At 37.6% G+C, this 20,062-nt stretch overlaps 3 protein-coding genes and 1 long non-coding RNA gene across 8 annotated transcripts; 3 read left to right on the forward strand and 1 right to left on the reverse strand.

The window, feature by feature from the left end:
• The first annotated feature begins 652 nt into the window (after positions 1–652).
• Positions 653–7,715, forward strand: nup54 (nucleoporin 54). Of its 3 annotated transcripts, none has more exons than XM_072454744.1 (15): positions 653–730; positions 1,278–1,391; positions 2,646–2,729; positions 2,861–3,016; positions 3,606–3,698; positions 3,815–3,973; positions 4,548–4,774; positions 4,848–5,035; positions 5,358–5,554; positions 5,632–5,686; positions 6,449–6,542; positions 6,808–6,915; positions 7,011–7,130; positions 7,293–7,403; positions 7,508–7,715. In XM_072454744.1, the coding sequence occupies exons 1-15, from the start codon at positions 688–690 to the stop codon at positions 7,628–7,630; spliced, it is 1,872 nt and encodes a 623-aa protein (XP_072310845.1). In that variant the 5' UTR covers positions 653–687; the 3' UTR covers positions 7,631–7,715. The 3 variants fall into 3 exon arrangements, with proteins under 3 accessions (XP_072310845.1, XP_072310846.1, XP_072310848.1); XM_072454745.1 differs by having other exon boundaries at positions 2,864–3,016; XM_072454747.1 differs by lacking the exon at positions 2,861–3,016.
• Positions 7,716–8,756: 1,041 nt separating this feature from the next.
• Positions 8,757–13,179, reverse strand: LOC140367953 (serine/threonine-protein phosphatase with EF-hands 2-like). 3 transcript variants are annotated; one of them, XM_072454748.1, is made up of 17 exons: positions 13,114–13,179; positions 12,878–12,947; positions 12,297–12,424; positions 12,176–12,230; positions 11,926–12,101; positions 11,733–11,847; positions 11,623–11,669; positions 11,393–11,559; positions 11,007–11,043; positions 10,520–10,669; positions 10,139–10,438; positions 9,893–10,078; positions 9,678–9,820; positions 9,500–9,606; positions 9,271–9,434; positions 9,116–9,203; positions 8,757–8,986 (listed from the first exon to the last, which is right to left on the reverse strand). In XM_072454748.1, the coding sequence occupies exons 2-17, from the start codon at positions 12,927–12,929 to the stop codon at positions 8,781–8,783; spliced, it is 2,121 nt and encodes a 706-aa protein (XP_072310849.1). In that variant the 5' UTR covers positions 12,930–12,947; positions 13,114–13,179; the 3' UTR covers positions 8,757–8,780. The 3 variants fall into 3 exon arrangements, with proteins under 3 accessions (XP_072310849.1, XP_072310850.1, XP_072310851.1); XM_072454749.1 differs by lacking the exon at positions 13,114–13,179 and having other exon boundaries at positions 12,684–12,944; XM_072454750.1 differs by lacking the exons at positions 12,878–12,947; positions 13,114–13,179 and adding an exon at positions 12,589–12,837.
• A 1,583-nt stretch (positions 13,180–14,762) lies between these two features.
• Positions 14,763–16,720, forward strand: gsdf (gonadal somatic cell derived factor). Its single transcript, XM_072454751.1, has 5 exons — positions 14,763–15,081; positions 15,387–15,544; positions 15,642–15,719; positions 15,810–15,931; positions 16,349–16,720. Exons 1-5 carry the CDS (start codon positions 14,942–14,944, stop codon positions 16,490–16,492), a joined length of 642 nt encoding a protein of 213 aa, XP_072310852.1. The 5' UTR covers positions 14,763–14,941; the 3' UTR covers positions 16,493–16,720.
• A 687-nt stretch (positions 16,721–17,407) lies between these two features.
• On the forward strand, positions 17,408–19,093 carry LOC140367955 (uncharacterized). Its single transcript, XR_011928141.1, has 2 exons — positions 17,408–17,792; positions 17,955–19,093. It is a non-coding gene; the product is annotated as an uncharacterized lncRNA (long non-coding RNA).
• Positions 19,094–20,062: the final 969 nt, after the last annotated feature.

Here is a 20,062-nt window from a genome sequence, read left to right on the forward strand (position 1 = left end):
CATAATGACGTCGTTTTTATGTCACATTTGTCAATTCAAATTATTCAATAATTGGTAAATATTGAATATTGTAATCTGTATTTTATTTGTGCTGGTTTGATTTTGGATTATATGCAAAATAATAAATTCATCCAAAATGTGTTACATTTTTGAGTTACATTAAAACAAAAACGTCTCTTCTTCTTCTTTGGTATTTTATGGCGACCGGTATCCAAGTGTTACATTACCGCCACCCATAGATTTGCATGCTCTCTTTGTGAAGTATTCTTCCCTTTGTGGTTTATTCATTATATATAAAAAAATAATAATAATAGCATCAGAGTGCACCAGACTAATAATTCCCCCCCATTTGTGTAATATACAGTTCAAGTAGGAGTAAAAGCATTTGAAATGTTTTTTTTTTTTTTTTAATGTTAAAAGAGTACTACTGGTTACTAGGTTTATTTTTCCACTGAGAGGAGGCCCATCAATTAAGGAGGCCAAACTTCAGGCTAAAAATTCTAAAGTTAAGTATATACAAAATACTAATAGTCTAAAAAGGCAGATTGCTGAGCTGGACAATTAACCTTTTTAAGAGATTGTTGATGAGGTCGTTCACACGTGTAGACAGTAGGTGGCGTAAGTGAGTAGTGCTCTGCTCAACAACAGCAGAAGAAGAGCCACAGCGCTCAAGCGTCACGAAGAATCATGGCGTTTAATTTTGGCGGTGCCACCAGCAATCCGGCTACAAGTACGTTATATTATTATTTAGCCCCCTTACCAGATCACTAATGGTGGAGTGTTTGTCCAGTCCCGATGCGGGGTGTGCATATTTAATTCGATTAGCATTATGATTAAAAAAAATGGTCGAACTGCTCATGATAGCATCGTCCTATCAGGGTTAGCTTAAATAAAACGTTTGTTATTATTCCTCCTTGACATCGTTACCAACCTGTAACTTGGGCTTGAGGCTCGTAACCCACGGGTGAATGTTGTTATTATACTTCCAACAATTGTGACAACAGTTCTCACATCTTTAGCTAACGTTAGGTTAACTCCTTTGTCTTTCGTGTAGTCGCATATTTTATTATCTCAGATACTAGCCTAATGTTACCAATGGAGATTTTAAGAAGCTAAACACAACACTTAATTGTTTAAGCTAATGCACTTCAATCGTGGAAGTAGGCAACGGTCGTTTATTGTGTGTTGACATTCCATCCCGAGAGTAAAGGAAACTACATTATCTTTGCTCCAACTCTAGTCTATTCTTTACAGTATTGTCTTGTACTTTTCTGAAGGTACAACTGGTTTTTCCTTTGGCTCGTTTGGGGCCAAGACCACAGCAGCAGCCCCCTCAACATTTGGCTTTGGTGCTCCAGCCACAGCCACCACAGCCGCGTCTGGGTTTGGCAGTAAGTGCCCCACAAATACATTAACTTTTCAAAGTGTAACGTTACACAGTCATCCTTTTTATTAAAAACTTTGGATCATCGACATTTCAATGATATTTGTCTGTGTGGGGTCACACATGTTTATATTGTTACCATTTAAGCTAAAGCTGCATGTTTTTGTTATGTGAATCCAAAACTCAACTGACACGTGCATCTCCAAACAAACTATGATGCTGTTTATGGTAACTCAAATTTTTCGCTATGGCAGTGGTTCTCAACATTTTTCAGTCACGACCCCCATAATAACAACTGTTTGCATCCACAACCCCCATAATAACAACCATTTGCATTCACGACCCCCATAATAACAACCGTTTGCATTTACGACCCCCATAATAACAACTGTTTGCATTCACGACCCCCATTATAACAACCGTTTGCATTCACGACCCCCATAATAACAACCGTTTGCATTTACGACCCCCATAATAACAACCATTTGCATTCACGACCCCCATAATAACAACCGTTTGCATTTACGACCCCCATAATAACAACTGTTTGCATTCACGACCCCCATTATAACAACCGTTTGCATTCACGACCCCCATAATAACAACCGTTTGCATTTACGACCCCCATAATAACAACTGTTTGCATTCACGACCCCCATAATAACAACCATTTGCATTCACGACCCCCATAATAACAACCGTTTGCATTTACGACCCCCATAATAACAACTGTTTGCATTCACGACCCCCATTATAACAACTGTTTGCATTCACGACCCCTATAATAACAACCGTTTGCATTTACGACCCCCATAATAACAACTGTTTGCATTCACGACCCCCATTATAACAACTGTTTGCATTCACGACCCCCATTATAACAACTTTTTGCATTCACGACCCCCATAATAACAAGCGTCTGCATTCGCGACCCCCAAACACCAAAAATAGGCTCCACAGAAAGTGATAAAGTAGCCTTATTTCTGTTGATTGATTTTATTTTCAGGGCATATGTCTGTATAAATTAATGTGGTACCCAGCAAACGGGAATCTACATTTACCAATGCATTTGAAGGGTGTCGAGTCTTATAACTGACTGTTGCATACATTTGCAATATTCCCCACATCATCTAGTGACCCCCTGTAATCATGTCCCGACCCCCAGGTTGAGAACCCCTGGGTTAAAGGTTCTCAGTGGTAGTGGTCGGTCTTTGATGTTCAATCTCGAGCTCTTTGCAATTTAGTTTTTTTTTTGCTCTAGCTTTTACAGCCCCTAACTTTGGCACAGCTACCACCAGTGCAGCTGCACCGTCCACAGGCTTTAGCTTTGGTTCCACCGGCACTGGTAAGATGTTTTGAGATTTTATTAAAATGTCTTTCCATAACTAATAACCATTTTATACCTGTAAAGAGCCTTACATGTGTCTTTCTCGTCTGTCTGGTCTCTTTCCTTTTAATGCTGGCCTAAACTGACAGTAGGACTTGGGGGGCTGGGAGCTGGAAATGCCCCCGCTGGTGGGTTTAGTTTTGGGGGGTTTGGCTTGAACGCCAACCCAGCAGCAGTCAGCTTTAATGTGGGTACAACTACCACTGGTACACCCTTCAATTTTGGCAATAGCCTGGCTAGCACAGGTAGATTACCTTTTTGAACTTTTTTTTTCTTGAGGTATTCCATGAAATCCACAACTGTATTAATTTTATGTGTTTTTATAGCACTAAATAAATTTGAAAACAAGCACCCTTGCTGTGAGAGCTGTGGGACTTGCTCTCCACAGGCTTGACTTATAACATTTCTGGTTGAGGGTCCACCACCCGCTTGTCTCCATGGAGATGTTCTGCTTTGCCTGGGACGTTCCACAAAATGGCATAAACCCATTAAAACAGATCTCCATGGAGTCGTGCAGGTGCTCGGCTGGACAAAGCACAGGGTCTGTTCACTTCAGAGCTGCTGAGCTGTGTCATGGCAGGTGTGGCTGCTAAATTCTGCTGTCGGCTCTGTGATTTTTATTAACAATTTTCATGGAATACCAAATTTTATATATATATTTTTGTTTACATTTGTGGATTCTAGTGTTTTCTTGCATGCCAGTTCCCTTTGCATGTCATTGTGGTTCATATATATTCTGGCTGTTATCATTAGCTAATTAACTAGAATTTCACTTTCTCTCTTGTTTATTACAATTTAAGTATTTGTGTATTATGATTATAATGTGTTTCTTAGGAAGTTTTGGTGGATTTGGGACCACAACAGCCTCTGCTGCTGCTCCTGCTCCTGGCTCAACATTTAGCTTTGCTGCTCCAACAAATGCCACAGGTCTGTGGAATTGGACTGTTGGGTGTTTACTGTTTATTGTTTACAGTTACAAAGTAAAAAAAAACAACAGAATCCTATGTGTTTTTTACTGCAATTGTTATACTTGTCTGTCAAAGGGAGTCTTTTTGGTAACACTCAAAACAAAGGCTTTGGGTTCTCCTCTGGCCTCGGTACTGGGACAACCACTGGAACATCAGCCTTTGGAACTGGATTAGGAACAACCACTCTCGGTGGGTTTGGCGGTTTTAGTATTCAGCCATCACAACAACAGCAAGGTGAGCTTGTATTTTCAAGTTATTGTTGCATATTTTGAATTCAATTGAAAAACAAAGTCTATTCTATCAAGCTCAAGTGTTGTTTTGAAGCAATGTCTTTTTTTTCTTTTTCTTTTTAAATTAATATCTATTCAGTAGCGATGTTGATTTTGACTTTACCAACGTTCCAAGTGAGTTGCACATTTTGGACTGTAGAGGGAGCCAGGGAACATTGTTGCTTCCTTCTGTCCATCCTGAAAGCCTGTGGATACTTAGTAGCTTACCAGCACCGCCTATGAACTACGCTTATGAACTGAATGAATAATGCAATGCAAAGTGTTTTGGGCATCTTGAAACGGAGGCCTGTATGAATCCAAGACATAATTATGAATAAATTGCAGTGGTTTACAAGTAATGGTCATTTGCAAAACATTCAGCTGTAACTCTATTTTTCACTATCTTTGCAATGTACCCTCTTCAAGTGCAATGCAGTAAGATGTAAACCAACCCCCCCTTGTTCCTAACCTTTACTAACATGTAATTACTTTAAATGAAAAAATAAGTAAATAAAATGTGACCCATTTGTGTTTTTCAGGAGGCTTATTTGGCCAGCAGGCTCCACAGCCAGGCCAGACTCAGCAGACCCAGCTTTACCAGCAAGTTATGGCCTTGTCAGCTCCAACCTTATTAGGAGATGAGCGAGACACTATCTTAGCCAAATGGAACCAGCTGCAGGCATACTGGGGCACAGGAAAGGGCTATTATGCTATCAACAATCCCCCTGTTGACTTTACACAGGAAAACCCTTTTTGTCGCTTCAAGGTTGGGCCTTTTAAAAAATCTTCTAGTAATGTTTTAATATATAAACATTTTATGAAAATATCTTAATTTCTAGGCTGTTGGCTATAGCTGCATCCCTGTGACTAAAGATGAAGATGGATTAGTGGCATTAGTTCTCAATAGAAAAGAACCAGATGTACGAGCCCAACAGCAGCAGTTTGTCGAGTCACTCCAGAAAGTTTTGGGAAGCAATCAAATGCTGTCAGTCAATGTTGAAGGAGTGAAGTCCCGGCCAGATGATCAGTAAGTTTTTATTGCATTGCATTACTGCAAAATACATTGAAAAAAAATGAATTCAATTGTTGAAACGCAATTGCAACTGTTTAGTTAAAATCCTCTGCAAACTGCAAACATCCTGTCACAACTGCCATGGGGTTTTATGTATAAACACTGCAAACCTTGTATTTTTACAAACAAGTCCTGGATGTTAATTCTCCTGGAAGGGTTTCAAATACGCACAGTTTTCAAAACTAATCACAATATGTGTTAAGCCATATCCATCATATTAATAGAGATTGAGTTGCATGCACATTTAAATAACTGAATTCAAAATTGTACTTTTTAGGACAGAAGTGATCATTTATATTGTGGAGCGATCACCAAATGGCACATCAAAGCGCATTCCTGCCTCCACCCTCTTCAGTTACCTCGAACAGCCCAATATAAAGATGCAGCTCACACAGCTCGCCGTAACAATGTCTGTTGCACGCACAGAGTTGTCTCCAGCACAGCTCAAGCAGCTGCTGCAAAATGCTCCGGCTGGTATGTTGTGGAATATTTCATTCCTGTATGTACAAAAACAAACCACTCTAGTGTGTTCTGGTCTCTGTGCTCTCTAGGTGTTGATCCTATAATTTGGGAACAGGCAAAGGTGGACAATCCTGATCCAGAAAGGTAAGTTAATGTGGTGTAAAAGAATCTTGGGATGTCTAGTATAATGGCCAGGTCTTAACTGTCTATGGGATCAATAAGCTCAAGCCTTATCTCAACTCTTATCAGTGCATTAGTCACATGCATTCATAAAACCTCCCTCCCCACTTAATATCCTTCCTGTGCATGCGACTTACACAGTTTTGACCATGCAGTGTGTGTGGTGTCGGCCTATCTTTGTGCGGAGCCCGCTGTCCTGAGCAGCACACACATGCAAACAGAGAGAGCAAAGCGTTGTTAGGCATCTTTAATATGAACCAGGCAGCTGCAGTTTTCGGAGTATTCTGGTTGGATTCATGTTTATGATGCTCCTTTCTGTCTACGATTGAGCTCAGTTCTGCTTTGATCAGAAGCGTGCCGCGTCCTCCTCCCTCTTTCCTCATCTCTGTGATCTACTTTTAATCCGCTCACGCCTGAAATGTGCCAGAAATTGCAATCTGATGTTCTTCAAAGGCATTGTGATTCAAACTATCTTTTTATCTGTAGGTTCATTATTATTTGGTAAATACATTTTGATGCATCCACTTTGATACATTTATATTCAACAAATAATTCAAATGAGTCAAAGGCCACAGGGCGCTACATGATCTGAGGCACCTCGCTGTTCAGCGTCGGGGTCAAATTGAGGCTAACAGATTTGGACAGAGGCTGCTGGGTGATGGCTATGTTCCAAAAGGTGCTTTTTATTACACGCGCTTTGTTGATACATTTTTCTCCCTTTTGTAGATTAATTCCTGTGCCTATGGTGAGTTATAAAGAGCTATTGCGGAGGCTGCAAATCCAGGAACAGATGACCAAACAGCACCAAACCAGGGTGGATGTAAGAGCAATTTTGCCAAGACTTTTCATCTAACATTTGTGCATTGTGCAAAAATGTGTTTTTTATTTATATATATATATATATATATATATATATATATATATATATATATATATATATATATATATATATATATATATATATATATATATATATATATATATATATATATATATATATATATATATATATATATATATATATATATATATATATATATATATATATATATATATATATATATATATAACTCTTATCGTCACAGATAATCTCTAATGACATAAGTGAACTACAGAAGAACCAGTCAACAACAGTGGCTAAAATTGCTCAGTACAAGAGGAATTTAATGGACCTCTCCCACAGAGTTCTGCAGGTAATGGTCTGCCTTTTGTACAGGCCTTGAAAGTAAATATGAAATATTATAGCATATGATATGTCAGGCATACATTAATCATTTCATTTTTCAAGGTTCTGATAAAACAGGAAATTCAAAGAAAAAGTGGATACGCTATTCAAGTTGATGAAGAGCACCTCAGAGTCCAGCTGGACACGATTCAGTCTGAACTCAATGCTCCCACTCAGTTCAAGGTAAGCATGTGTCCGAGCTTGTATCCTTTTTGTTTGTTCATCATAGTGTGCCTAACACACCGATGTAAAACTAATGTATTTTCAATTATTTAACTTTTTGATTGAGAAATACTTTGTGATTTACTATTTGTTTTACATTTATTTATTATTCTCGTATTCAAGGGTCGTTTAAACGAACTGATGTCCCAAATCCGAATGCAAAATCACTTTGGTGCTGTGAGATCTGAAGAGCGCTACAGCGTCGATGCAGATCTGCTCAGAGAAATCAAACAAGTAAGTTTTGGCAGACTTATTATTTATTCACTGATTTTATCTTGGGCATGTCAGCAAGTAGTAAGTCCCTTTTTATTATTATAAACCTTTCTCTCTTTTTTTAGCACTTGAAACAGCAACAAGATGGTCTGAGCCATTTAATCAGTGTCATTAAAGATGACTTGGAGGACATCAAACTAATAGAGCATGGACTGAGTGACAGTGGACATATAAGAGGAGGCATCTGATGCTAAAGCAGTCAACACAGGCTCATAATAAAACAAATATTCTAAAGCTTATAATTCAAATGATGGCTCTGTCAGTATGTCATGTCATTAACTTGATGAACATAGAAAAAAAAAATGCTGATACTTCATATTTCTTTTTTTATGTGAAAATGTAATAAATGTATGTACATATGATGTAAAACTGGTGTGATTTGAGTGTATTTTGTTGAACAAAATGTCAGATATGGACAGTTGTACACTCATTATCCACACTAGTTTACATTCGGACACTTTCCAACATCTCATCAAAGTAGGGCTTAAATTGATGGGACTCCTGGATTAACAAACCCATAATCAAAAGGCTGATTGGCAGTTGAACTGATTAAGCAGATTATATTTTGTGCTGCTGGTTAGTTAATCGTAAACGTCTTGAGTCTGGTGAGCAATAAATACAAGTGGAGAGTTCTGAAACATGTTTATAGCAGTTTGTTGAGCCTTCTCATTTTTAGAGCACTTGCAAATGTACTATATTAGTACAATATAAGATACATTGTATACTTCTATAACAACATGTGTACAAAGACAATACATCTTACAAAAAGTCTTAAGAATTATAAACCATGCAGGATATTTAGATCATACTAATGTTTGTTTTGATTAAATCACAATCTCTAAAGCTCTTGATATTGCTAAACTTTAAACAACTGATCCTAAAGAGAAAAATAATACAAAATAAATTAAAAAGCAGAGACTGAGTACAATTTGAGAGGCAAATTTAGGCTACTGCCGTTTTAATATAATATGATTATATATATATATATATATATATATATATATATATATATATATATTATATCAATCATATATATATATATGTATATGATATCAATCACATATATATATATATATATATATATATATATATATATATATATATATATATATATATATATATATATATATATATATATATATATATATATATATGATATCAATCATATATATATATATATGTATATGATATCAATCATATATATATATATATATATATATATATATATATATATGTATATGATTGATATCATATTATATTGTTATAATAAGAAAACAATTTGTATATACAGGAACATAATTTGACTTGCTTTATATCAAGAAGCAACAGTCTCAGTTGTTAATGTCCTCTTGTGTCTTGGTCTACGTGTGCAGAGAGGTCGACTAGTCGAAATGCCTCCATAAACTCGTTGATGTCAATGCTTCCATCTTTATTAAAATCAATACTTTGTGCCAAATCTGAAATTGCTTTGTCACTGATTTCTAGCCTCAAGTGAGAACTAAGTAGTTTCCAAGTCTGATGAAACTCTTCATATGATATTAGACCTGCAGTTAACAAAGACAGGAAGTGAGCCTTTTCAGAAACCATAGGTTGAAATTGAAATACACTAAACAAAGTAATGTTTTTGTCTTTTCATTAAAAATATTCTGAATCCATCAAGTCAAATCACTCACCAGAATGGTCTGTGTCAATAACCCGAAAAATTGTTTCCAGGTTTGAGTGGTTTTTGTACATAGTCTCTAGGATGCTGGAATCTGAAATCTAATGCAAACACAGTTTTCAGATCAAATGTAACATCAATTTTGTTTTGAAAGAAACCTGGTCTTACATCTAATCTGGTCTCTGTGATGGAGAACTCTCGGATCCACTTCTGATAGTCCACCATAGTGTCCCGTGAGCATGTGATGAGCTGAGGACGCAACACCCTCCACGGCAGTCCAAGGTTCAGGACACTCTCTGTGGCACTGGCCCACTGACTGAGAGAGATCATTCCTGTGTACAGTGCAAACATTAGTTTAGTTTAAACGTGACTAAACATTGTAAATGCAGTTTCATACCTGTATTGTCTACATCACAGTCCTGGAATGCACTGATGAGACTGGACCTGTGGGCAAACAGCTGTTCTCTAAGCGCTTTCAGGGCTGATCTTTCTGTCTGTCCAACACTGACAAATAAGAGGCAGCATGTTACATTAAACATCTATCATCCCGCTGAATAACCAGACATTGTGTTTACCTCTGTCTTAGAGTCAGCTCTCGGCAGGTTCGGCTCGCCTGGTACTGGTTAAAGTGTGGTACCAGATCAGGGCCCATTCTGATGTATGCGCCTCTGTTACTGCCCAGCTCATAGTAATTAGAAGCTGAAAAAATTGTCAACACCTGAAAATACAGAAAACTAGTAACTTGTCAAGGCAAATATTTCATTGTGTGACACACTATGTGATTGTTTACTTTGTGATCATGGCTGAACTCATATCCTTCCTGTTTGCACTCATGAGATCGGATCAGAAGATAGAGCTTGTGCCTTGAAAGCACCTCTTCTGTGACATCAGGCCCCCAGTAGCAGCCTCCTCCCCGCACTTCATTGGGTGCACAGCCATTTTGCGACATGGGGTCACTCCACAGTATGTCCACAATCTACAATTACAGAAAAGTCACTAGAATATAGCTTAATATGAAAAGGCTTTTGCTGCTTACTTGTTTCCACTGCTTTTCGTCTGTCTCAGTCACGTCAGGGTCTGAGTCCGAGTTGGGATCCTCATAGGTGCGATCAGATTCTGCCTGTCTGCGCCTCATCCTCAGCTCTTCGTCCACTGACCAGTTATAATAAGCATTTGAGGGCAGATTGCCCAGCGACTGTCGTTGAAGGCCCTGAACTGTTTTTGGATTGCAGTAAGTGAGGGAACACACTCTCCTCCGGCCTCCATCTTTGGTCCTGCCGTTGGACATTTTAGGTTTGTTGTTTCTTGGCTTAGGAGGCCTCAGGACCGACACGTACTGTAGTAATGAATCACATACTTCAGGCTTACATTGCTTACTATATGCTTATGATATACTTAAAAGTCTACTGTATCTTACTTTGTGTCTGTCCACCCTGTCTATTTTGTCGAGATCAGTTGTGTTTGAAATCCCTCCATGCACTATAAGCACTTTGTGATCAATCACAGTGGCAAGAGGCAGCCAGCTGAAAATTTTGTGGATAAGCTTCAGAATTATTTTGCCATGCACCTGCAGTTGGGAGCAAACAACAGGATTAAAACTTTGCCACATTTTTCCCACATGATAACAACAGATACTTTAATACTTCCACCTCATAAAGAAATTCTTGTAACAGACAACAATTTATATCAGTTATAGAATTTGAGGCAATATCCCAAATGTTTCCTGGGAGTAAGATATGATGTTACAATTTGTTGAGTCGGACCATTCTTCATGCCTCAGGGAAAGCTATGCAATCTGACAGAAATGATACATTCTGAAGGTTACTCGATGAGGAAAGGCAGGTGATCTATCAAGCTTGATGGCACCAGAAACAAAAGACTACTGTATACATCTATTCACATACCCTGTACTTTGCCAGGACTTCTTTTGTAAAACCATATCTGTTATAAAGAAAAAGACACGAGACATTAGCACAATTAATGAGTAGGGAAGTTACATTTTAGAGCACGGTTACTGTGAGAAAAACAACATGATTTGATTCATTTTCTTTCATTCCCAGTGTCTAACAAGTTAATTTTGTGTTTAAACTTAAGTTTGTGACCAATTTTATGAAATACAATGTGACACAAACAGCCAAATAAAAAATAACTGTCCATTTAGATGTAGTTTTTTTTACTAGATTGAATTAAAAGACTTCTAAAATTGTTACGGTAGTCATTATTATTCTTTAGCCCTTACGATCGCCAAAAAAATCATGACATCCCCACTAAACAGTTGTTGAAGCCTTACCTGAGGTTAACCATATGGTCCTCATGGTTTCCTCTGTTCAGGTGGACATCATTGGGATAAACCAGCAGAAACCCAAACAGAATGAGCAGAATCTCTAAAGAGTTTTTTCCACGGTCCACAAAGTCTCCATTAAAAACATAGGGTCTCTCCGAAGATGGCAGTCCGTTCTACATTCATCACACAGTTTAGGACAGAATCACTTTATCTCAGATCAAGGGCTTTTCACGAACCTTGTAGAATATCAGCAGCAGGTCTTCCAGGTGCCCATGTAAATCTCCTGGAAGTATAAAAGTGTTTTGATCATTTTAGTACGTGCACTGATTTGACAGCACTTGAATACCGCATATCGTGATCTCTTTGGCATCGGCTGTGGACACATGAGTGATATTTGGGAGGATTCTCAAAAGTTTCCACGTTTCTCCAAGAAGTTGCAGAACATAACGAGCATGGAGCAGCTACTGGAGAAAAGCAGACTATAATAAATGTTTGAGAGTATAGTCTTAGGTTTATTCTCCCCCAGGCCACAGACTTACTTGTTTGTGCTTACAGGCCTCGACCAACCTGGACACTTCACAGAATGTGAGCGGGAAAGTCAGGTGTGGACCATTATAGCTGTCAGGAATATCAACACCTTTATAGCAGAAATACCGCTCCCATTCCACGTCACGGCAAATCTCATTTTCACGGAAAAGATGAGATATCAGACTTCCTTCAAAGAAAGGGAATACAGTATGTGTGTTTGAACTGTGTTTTAAAGAAAAGCTTGAACTAGGTTAGCCTCACTTTCATTGCTGGCTGGGGTGAAATGATCCATTAAGTAGCTAAAAAACTTGTAAAGCTGAGAGATAGACAGAACACATTTAAGTTATATCAGGAATCGTTTGTGATCTGGTTTGTTTTCTACCTTAATCTGGTCCTGCTCTCCTGCATATTCAATAGACTGAAATATGTTCCACGTACACCTGCGTCGCATCTCCAAACGTGCTACATACTGACGGTACCAGCGCTGAATGAGCAGGGCTGCTCTGATGGCTGCAGAAACCAGACAAATGACAACACTGGACTGTAAAAAGATATAAGGTCAAAGATATTCGAGTCATATTTACTAAACGTAACCATTTACGTTTAGTAAATATGACTCGAATCGGAAGCCAAGGTGGTTTCTATATGCTATATATTATGTGCAAGGATCAAACCAGCAACTCTGGGGTTAGTAGATGAGTGCTTCACTAACTGCTGCCCCACTGAGCTACTGCAGTACACACCACTATTGTGTATTGTAATAACAAACCTGTGGCAGCTTCAGTTTCGAAAGTGTGTCACAGCAAGAACACATTACAAATATGTATTGTAAATTTAGGTTATAATTAATACAAATATTACAAATGATGAAAGATACCTGGGACCAAGCTGCTCACTGTAATGACTGAAAAAAGAACAAAAGTGTTTATTTGGAAACTTAAAGCACAACTGTATTATGATCACCTGTGTCAGATTTCTTTTGCTGCTGTGCTGCTTTTCCCATGCAAAGTCCCATGACCCTTGGATGCTTTCACTGCTAAACAAAAAGACACTTTTACAAATGAAATATTTGACCTTGCATTTGCAACTTGAATGTAATAATACATTTGCGGAATGAAATGCCACAAAATATTGTAATTCTCTACTTATTGCAACAGATACAGTATAATAACCATTACAAAAATGAAAATAGAACTTACCTCTCATTGTCTTCCCTCAGTTAGGTCAAATTAAAACTCAACTCTAATTGCTCCTCTCTAATTTCCTTACATTCCAATTATTTAATGACCTAGAAATGGTTGTTATTGTAGAAAACACAGTGAGAGCTACAAGCCCAGTCAAAGTGTGATCAATGTAGCCCCAGGATTAAGCTGCACAATGGCTGGAGTGTGCTTGGAATAAACGGATGAGGATAAAGGACAGATTAGAAGCTTGTGTTTATTGTTGAAGACCTACTGTACGTCAGTCATGGTTCATCAGAGGGAAATCTACTATTACAAATATCCAAATGACTAAATCAATTACGTTGTTTTATGGGTGCTTTTTCATTTTGAGATTTGAGTGAGGCCATGTTATCTTCAAGACAGAGAAATGGCCTTAAGATGAACTAAACTAAAACTACAAAATAATTTACTTCTCTGTAACTAGTTTTAATTTCTTTGATAGATTATATTTTACAATAGTAGTTGTTTTTTGCCATGGAAACGGCTTGAACTAACTTTTGTGTGTGATACATGTAATAATGCATATCAATAGGAACATTTTATCATATATTATTTTCAATTCAGTTTGAGCAGAAATGGAACAAAAAGACCAATCATTAAACACACTGTAGTTTATTGTGTTACTAGTTACTTTTTAACACAATTTTAGTAGGATCAATATATTGTGCAAAATTTGAAAAATGTAATTGTTTCATCTGTGTTTAGTTGTTTTAAACAACACTTGGCATATTCTATTCTGGCCGATCAGATCATGCGAGAACATGTTTAGAGTGTTTTGATACAGCCATGAGACGCCACAGCCGCTTGTTCTGTACTTAATACTCACTTGTTCTGTACTTAATACTCACTTGTTCTGTACTTAATACTCACTTGTTCTGTAATTAATACTCACTTGTTCTGTACTCTTCCTCACAGGATTTTTAAATGTAACTAATTACAATTACGTGCTAATAATGATAATATCATATACATGTGTGTGTAGTGTGACCTTCCAGCACCTTGAAAATTGTAGTTTTATTGATATTTTATATGTTTTGATGCATTTGATTGCATTTTGTATTCTACTCATAAGAGATTTTTTTTATTGGAACCATGTCATATTTTGATTTGATGTGGGCATGACCATCACAAATTCCAAAGGATTTTAATTCTTTGTAAATCACACTTGATGACGTTAAACCTAAATCACTTTGAGGTTGTGCTTTTGGGGAGATGACAGGGGCGGTTTTTAGGAAGGGCAGTAGGTACCAGTGCAAGCGCCTTTAATTAATATTGTTAGGCATATTATTATTATTATTAATATCATTTTAAAATTGATGTTGCCTGCAGAAAGTATGCATTTTAAATGCAGTCCTGATTATGAATACTTTTGTGAAGCCTTATGGCTTAAAGCCACAAAGTACTGGTTTATAATGTGTCAATGGGATTCTATGTCATAATATACATTATATCAAACAATGAAATATTTACTACGCAATTATGTGTGTGTGCATGGCCAAACATTATTATAAACCCCCTTATCAGCTATCAACATATATGAAATGAAAGATGGCATATCATAATTTTATGGTATCATATTTCTGCTGACATTTCCTCCTGTAACAAGTTTGGACCAACCTCCCTGTCTTCTTTCACACAGAATTCTGGACAAGACAACAATGTTAAGTATCTCAAGGCCACCTTGGGGTACGCAAAGATAAAAACTCAGGTTCCCAGGAGCTGAAAACACTGTCCCTGTTCCTTCCAGACTGACTGTTGTATACGTCTGATATTCTTTCACTGCAGTGCCACTGCCCCGGTCAGCATGTCTTGTGCATTCAGCATGTCTTGTGCATGTGTTTTCGTGATGATACTTCTGGGATCTTCAGTGGTGATGGCTTTTGTTTTGCAACCGTCACAGGAAGAATCGGACCGCGCCGTTATCTCAACTGGTTTTCATCAAAGGTTTGTGAGCTGTGTTCATTGAGAAGAGAGAGGGGGATGTTTTGTATTACCTAATATATGCAATTATTAATATACTATATAAACAGACATGCAAGTGCACCAGTGGTTTCTGCGCACTAGATTATTACCACATGGCTCATGCTGAAGCATGCTTCGAGGAATATTTTTTCACAATGTTCGTGATTTAGTAATCCACACGTGGTTGTGTAACATAAATAACTTGGCATCGAAATACAATTGTTCTTGTTGTAACTTGAAATAATTTGACAATTTGAATTTATTTTTTTACGGTGTTGTGTGTGCAGCTGCCACAGTGTGTCCCTTGAGTCCATCAAAAAGGACATTCTGAAGTCTCTGAATCTCCAGGCCGAGCCCCAGGTGCCAGTGGGCTTATTGGACACTGTCCAGGAACAATGGAAAACCGCCTTCGGTGCAACATCTAATGAAGCTAATGGAACTGAAGGTAACAAAATGTGATATATTTTTTTCAATATTGTTAAACGTTTAAGAAAACCTATCCTCCTAACAGCAATAATTATTGCATCATGTTTGTGTTCTAGCGGCCTCTGTTTCTGATGGTGGAATGGTTGGTAATGCCCTGAAGTGCTGTTCCATGACATCCGAGATCTTCATGAAAGGTACACATTTGTGTGTGCGGCTCTTAAGTTTGCTGCATTAAGCACAAGGGCTTACAATACACATGCTGTTTTATTTTATTTTATTTACAGATCTGGGGTGGAACAACTGGGTGATCTACCCCTCCAGTCTCAGAATGACGGAGTGTAAACTGTGCATCAGAGAAGTGAACACAGTGCAGTGTTTGCCCCATGCTCATCCTCAAAATGGACAGGTACAAATCAGAATTTTGTTTTCATTATTGCATAATTTTATATAATTGTGATCAAACTTCCAAATGTGAAATGTGTGTTTGTTTGACGGGATTTATACATGCAACAGCTGCCAGCAGAATAGCCACATTTTTTTCTAACCACTGCAAACATAATTCATGCCAAGACACTCCCTGAGTAGGTCAGCCAGTTCAATAGGCCTGGGACCAGAAACACAAAACCAGTAACACATCAACTGTTTTTGTGAAGCACTTTTTGACTTCTGTCTGTGAAAGGTGCTATACAAATAAAATGTACTTACTTACCGTAGTTACCTGTATGCTCACAATGATTCACAAAACAGAGGAATTTAATAGGTCACATATTGCACATGGCATTCTTCTTACAGTATAAATTCACGTTGTGCTTTTTCTTTCAAGGTTCCGTGCTGCGGCCCCACCTCCCATAAGATGGTGCCCATTGTCTACATGGATGAATTTGGCAATGTTGTAATTTCCTCTGTGCAGCTGACTCAAGGCTGTGGCTGTGACATTGGCAGCAACCATCAGCCCACAAACAAGTAAAGTAGGTCTGAGCGATGCCATGGGACCACTTGAATCACAACTTTGTCAAATGTATTAGTATTATCCTTTGTCTTAACACTGGGTCTTTAGTGAACTGCCTGTGGGAACAGCAGCAAGAAAGGACTCATCAGATTAATTCCATGTTACCCTGAATTTGAATAAAGGTAATTAAAACATATTGTATTTACTTTCACAGAAAGAGAGGCCTTGCTGCAAGCTATTTTTTTTTTCTTAAGATGTTGTTGCCGTAGGCTTTTTTGACAGGAAACTACAGAGTGAAATGGGGCATGAGAGAGAAGGGAGGACATGGAGTAGATTGTCAAAGATGAGAGTCAAACTCTTGACACTGTGGTCAGCTGCACTTGGAGCCTGGCATATGTGTGCTGTGTCTTAACCGCTCGACCACTGGGCAACACGCTGCACGCTATCTTTAACACTACCACATGTGGTCTATTTTGGGTAACTGAATGTAACTCAATGTTCCCGCTAAAAATGTTAGTGCCTCAGCCAGATCTTTCAGCCAACTGTCCCTTTTCCCAAATGTTTTTCTGTTCCCATGGCACTTGAACATTGAAAAATGTGAATTAAAATGTATTTTTAAAACAAACATTTACTCCAACCTTTGATATTGTTATTTGTGCATGTATTATACTGATATATTGTTATGCATGAAAAAAGAATATTCAGCAGCTAGATGTGGTCATGTAGACCATTCAGTGTTTTGTACTTTTTATAATGTTTGATTATTTGCTTGATAAAAATAAACATACTTAAACATAATCTGTGTTTTGGCTTTCATGAACCCATGCAATTATCATTTCCTTGAGTATAAATAAATGGGCTGTCCGTCTTGATTTTCCGTTAGGACGTCTAGGGTAAGAAAACAGCAGAGAAAAAAAAACTGGCACTGCCTACTTGAGCACACAGAGCAATAGAGAGGGAGGGCAAGCTGTTGCGCACTTCTTTTTTTGCATGCTGCATACCTTTTACATGGATGCTTACACTTGAGATTCTGGACTTTTATGACCACAAACTATGTAAAGGATTACAAAACTGCAGCGGATAGTTTTCATCATGGAGAAAATGTCAAGATACTTTACTGTGTGGCTTACTTGTTGCATATTTACTCTGCTGGTAAAGGCCGTTTGGGCTGAAGAATGTTTGGGCAGAAGACTGCGACCTATTTCCAGCATTTTGAATCTGCCTTCAGATTGTTTAATGGATTGCACTATGAAGACATACATGAGAAAACGGCTTTTACATCACAGGTCTTCAGTAGAATTTAAAGACAGCACACAAGGTAAGACATATAACAATAATAAATCATAGTTTCTCATCCCATTGTGTACAATTTAAGGGAAGTCATATTCTTATTGAACAGACTATGGGTATTAATAAGAATGGGTGACGGCAAACTGATATGTGAACTATTTCTAATTGTGTAAATCATTTGTCATTTCAGGTGACCACGGGGAATACTGCTGGTCAACCTACCTTAAATGTGTTGTAGGTGGAGAGCGCTTTGATCGAGCCTTTGTGGTTTTACCTGGGAATTTGACTTCAGCTGAACAAGTGGAGGTTATTACCACGAGCCCTGCTGCAACCGTCCTGAGTGTACACCCCTCTCTCCCTTTGATCTCAGACTCCTGTGGGCTCCTGTATGAAGTCACGCAGCACTTCAGCAGAGAAAACACTGACAGCTCCTTCTGCATACAGCTCCGCACTCAGCAGAACGTCTCTGGGGACGGGCCCCAAAGATGTCCACCGTATCTGCTGGTCCTCTGGCAGAGTAACTCCAATCAGGAACAACAGCAGAGTGGTGGATGAATGATGATGGCCATGACTTTACAGCACTACACAGTGCAACTAAGACGCTGCACAATGAACTAAATCAACATTGTATGCTCAACTATTTCACGTGTTCATCAAGTATAATTTCAACAAGCTGAGACAGAGGAGGGAAGATGATCTACTACATTCTATAACATTCTATTAAAGGCCCACAAATGCAGATGACAAAACATTTTCTACAATGGTTATTGGACGGTTACAATTTCAATGTTTTGTGGGACGAAACACATACAAATCTTTTCAGCCTTGAAACTTGCTTGAATTGCATGTATGATAGGAGTTGGGGTTTTAATCAATAAGTATATTCTTTAACAAAAATTTACCATTGAACATCCTAAACACTTACATGGCTCTACAAGTTTGCCAGATAACTTCTCCATTATAACTTTTAACCCAACACTAACGGCAGTAGACAATAATAATAATAATAATTACATTGTAAATTAAATCAAATAGCATTAAAACATTTTTGCTGAAGAAAATCTGGCTCATTTATAATCTGAAATTGATGTCACTGCACTGCTCCAATCAAATAGGTTCAATACTTAATTAAACCTCATCTCTCCCACATTCCTGAACATTTCCACTAAATGGTATAACATGTTTGTACAGGCGGCACATAAGCCACTACTCAGTTGAGTAAGCTACTGCTCAAAGTGCTTGAGATTTTAAGTGTGGAAATCTCAAGCACTTTGAGATTTCTTTGAAATGTAAAGTGCATTTTAAATAAAATGTATTATTATAAATATAGGCTAAAATATTTTTGTCAACTTTATGTAAATAATGAGGACAAATAGGTTTTATACGTGAATACTTCAGATCAATAATATATCATCATGTTTTTTTCCATAGAAGTCATTGAAGTGGGGTCAACCCTATGTCCCCATTACCTGTGTTGTTATGTATCCCAGACCCTCGCTCGAGAAAGGTACCTATGTTCCTCAGCTTCATAAAAGTATGTTTACTAATCTAGTCTTTTACATAGTTTATTTGTCAAATGGGTAAAGGTTAGGATTAGAAATAGAGCTATGGGTTAGTTTTAGGAACCATGGAAACATCTTATGTCCCCCTTTTCCAATAGTCTGAGAGCAGCAGGATCTGGATCATTTTAAACTTTATAATGTGAGGTACTTCTGATTCTCTGATGTCTGTAGAATATGGGGTGCTGGGGAGACTGGGGTACGTTGAGCCACCCATTAAATCTTAAAAGGTATAAAACTGTATTGGCATATGACATTATAAATTGAAGGTATATATTATTAAATCATGCCCAAAGCATATTAGACAGAAAATAACGTTCAGTTTTGCAAATATTTGTGGTCATGTTATTTTGCAAGCTATAGATCCATATACTCCCATAAGGAAGAATATGGAAAATTATATAATTTCCCCCCCCTTTTTTAATAGTTTTCAAATGTTTATTAAAGTGAGTTTGGTAGAGACCAAAGTGCCGAATTAATCCGGCTAATAACGATGTTTTAAATATAAAACTAAAGCAGTACTCAGGAGGTAATTTTTGCAATCATATATTTATTTTGCATGTATATAATCTCTCATAAAATACTTTGATGAAATTATGAATACAAGCTGTATTTACTTAGCTTCAAAGATCAGGCTTTAATCTGGTGTTTCCACTGAGCAAAGTTTTCATTAAAAAATAAATAAATGATAATAATAATTCTATAAAACAAACCATGTGTCATAGTCGGCTTTCATTAC

Source organism: Eucyclogobius newberryi, unplaced genomic scaffold (genome assembly GCF_026437365.1).
Source record: "Eucyclogobius newberryi isolate DKJ021-1_F unplaced genomic scaffold, fEucNew1.0.hap1 SCAF_2, whole genome shotgun sequence".
Taxonomy (NCBI): Eukaryota; Metazoa; Chordata; class Actinopteri; order Gobiiformes; family Gobiidae; genus Eucyclogobius; species Eucyclogobius newberryi.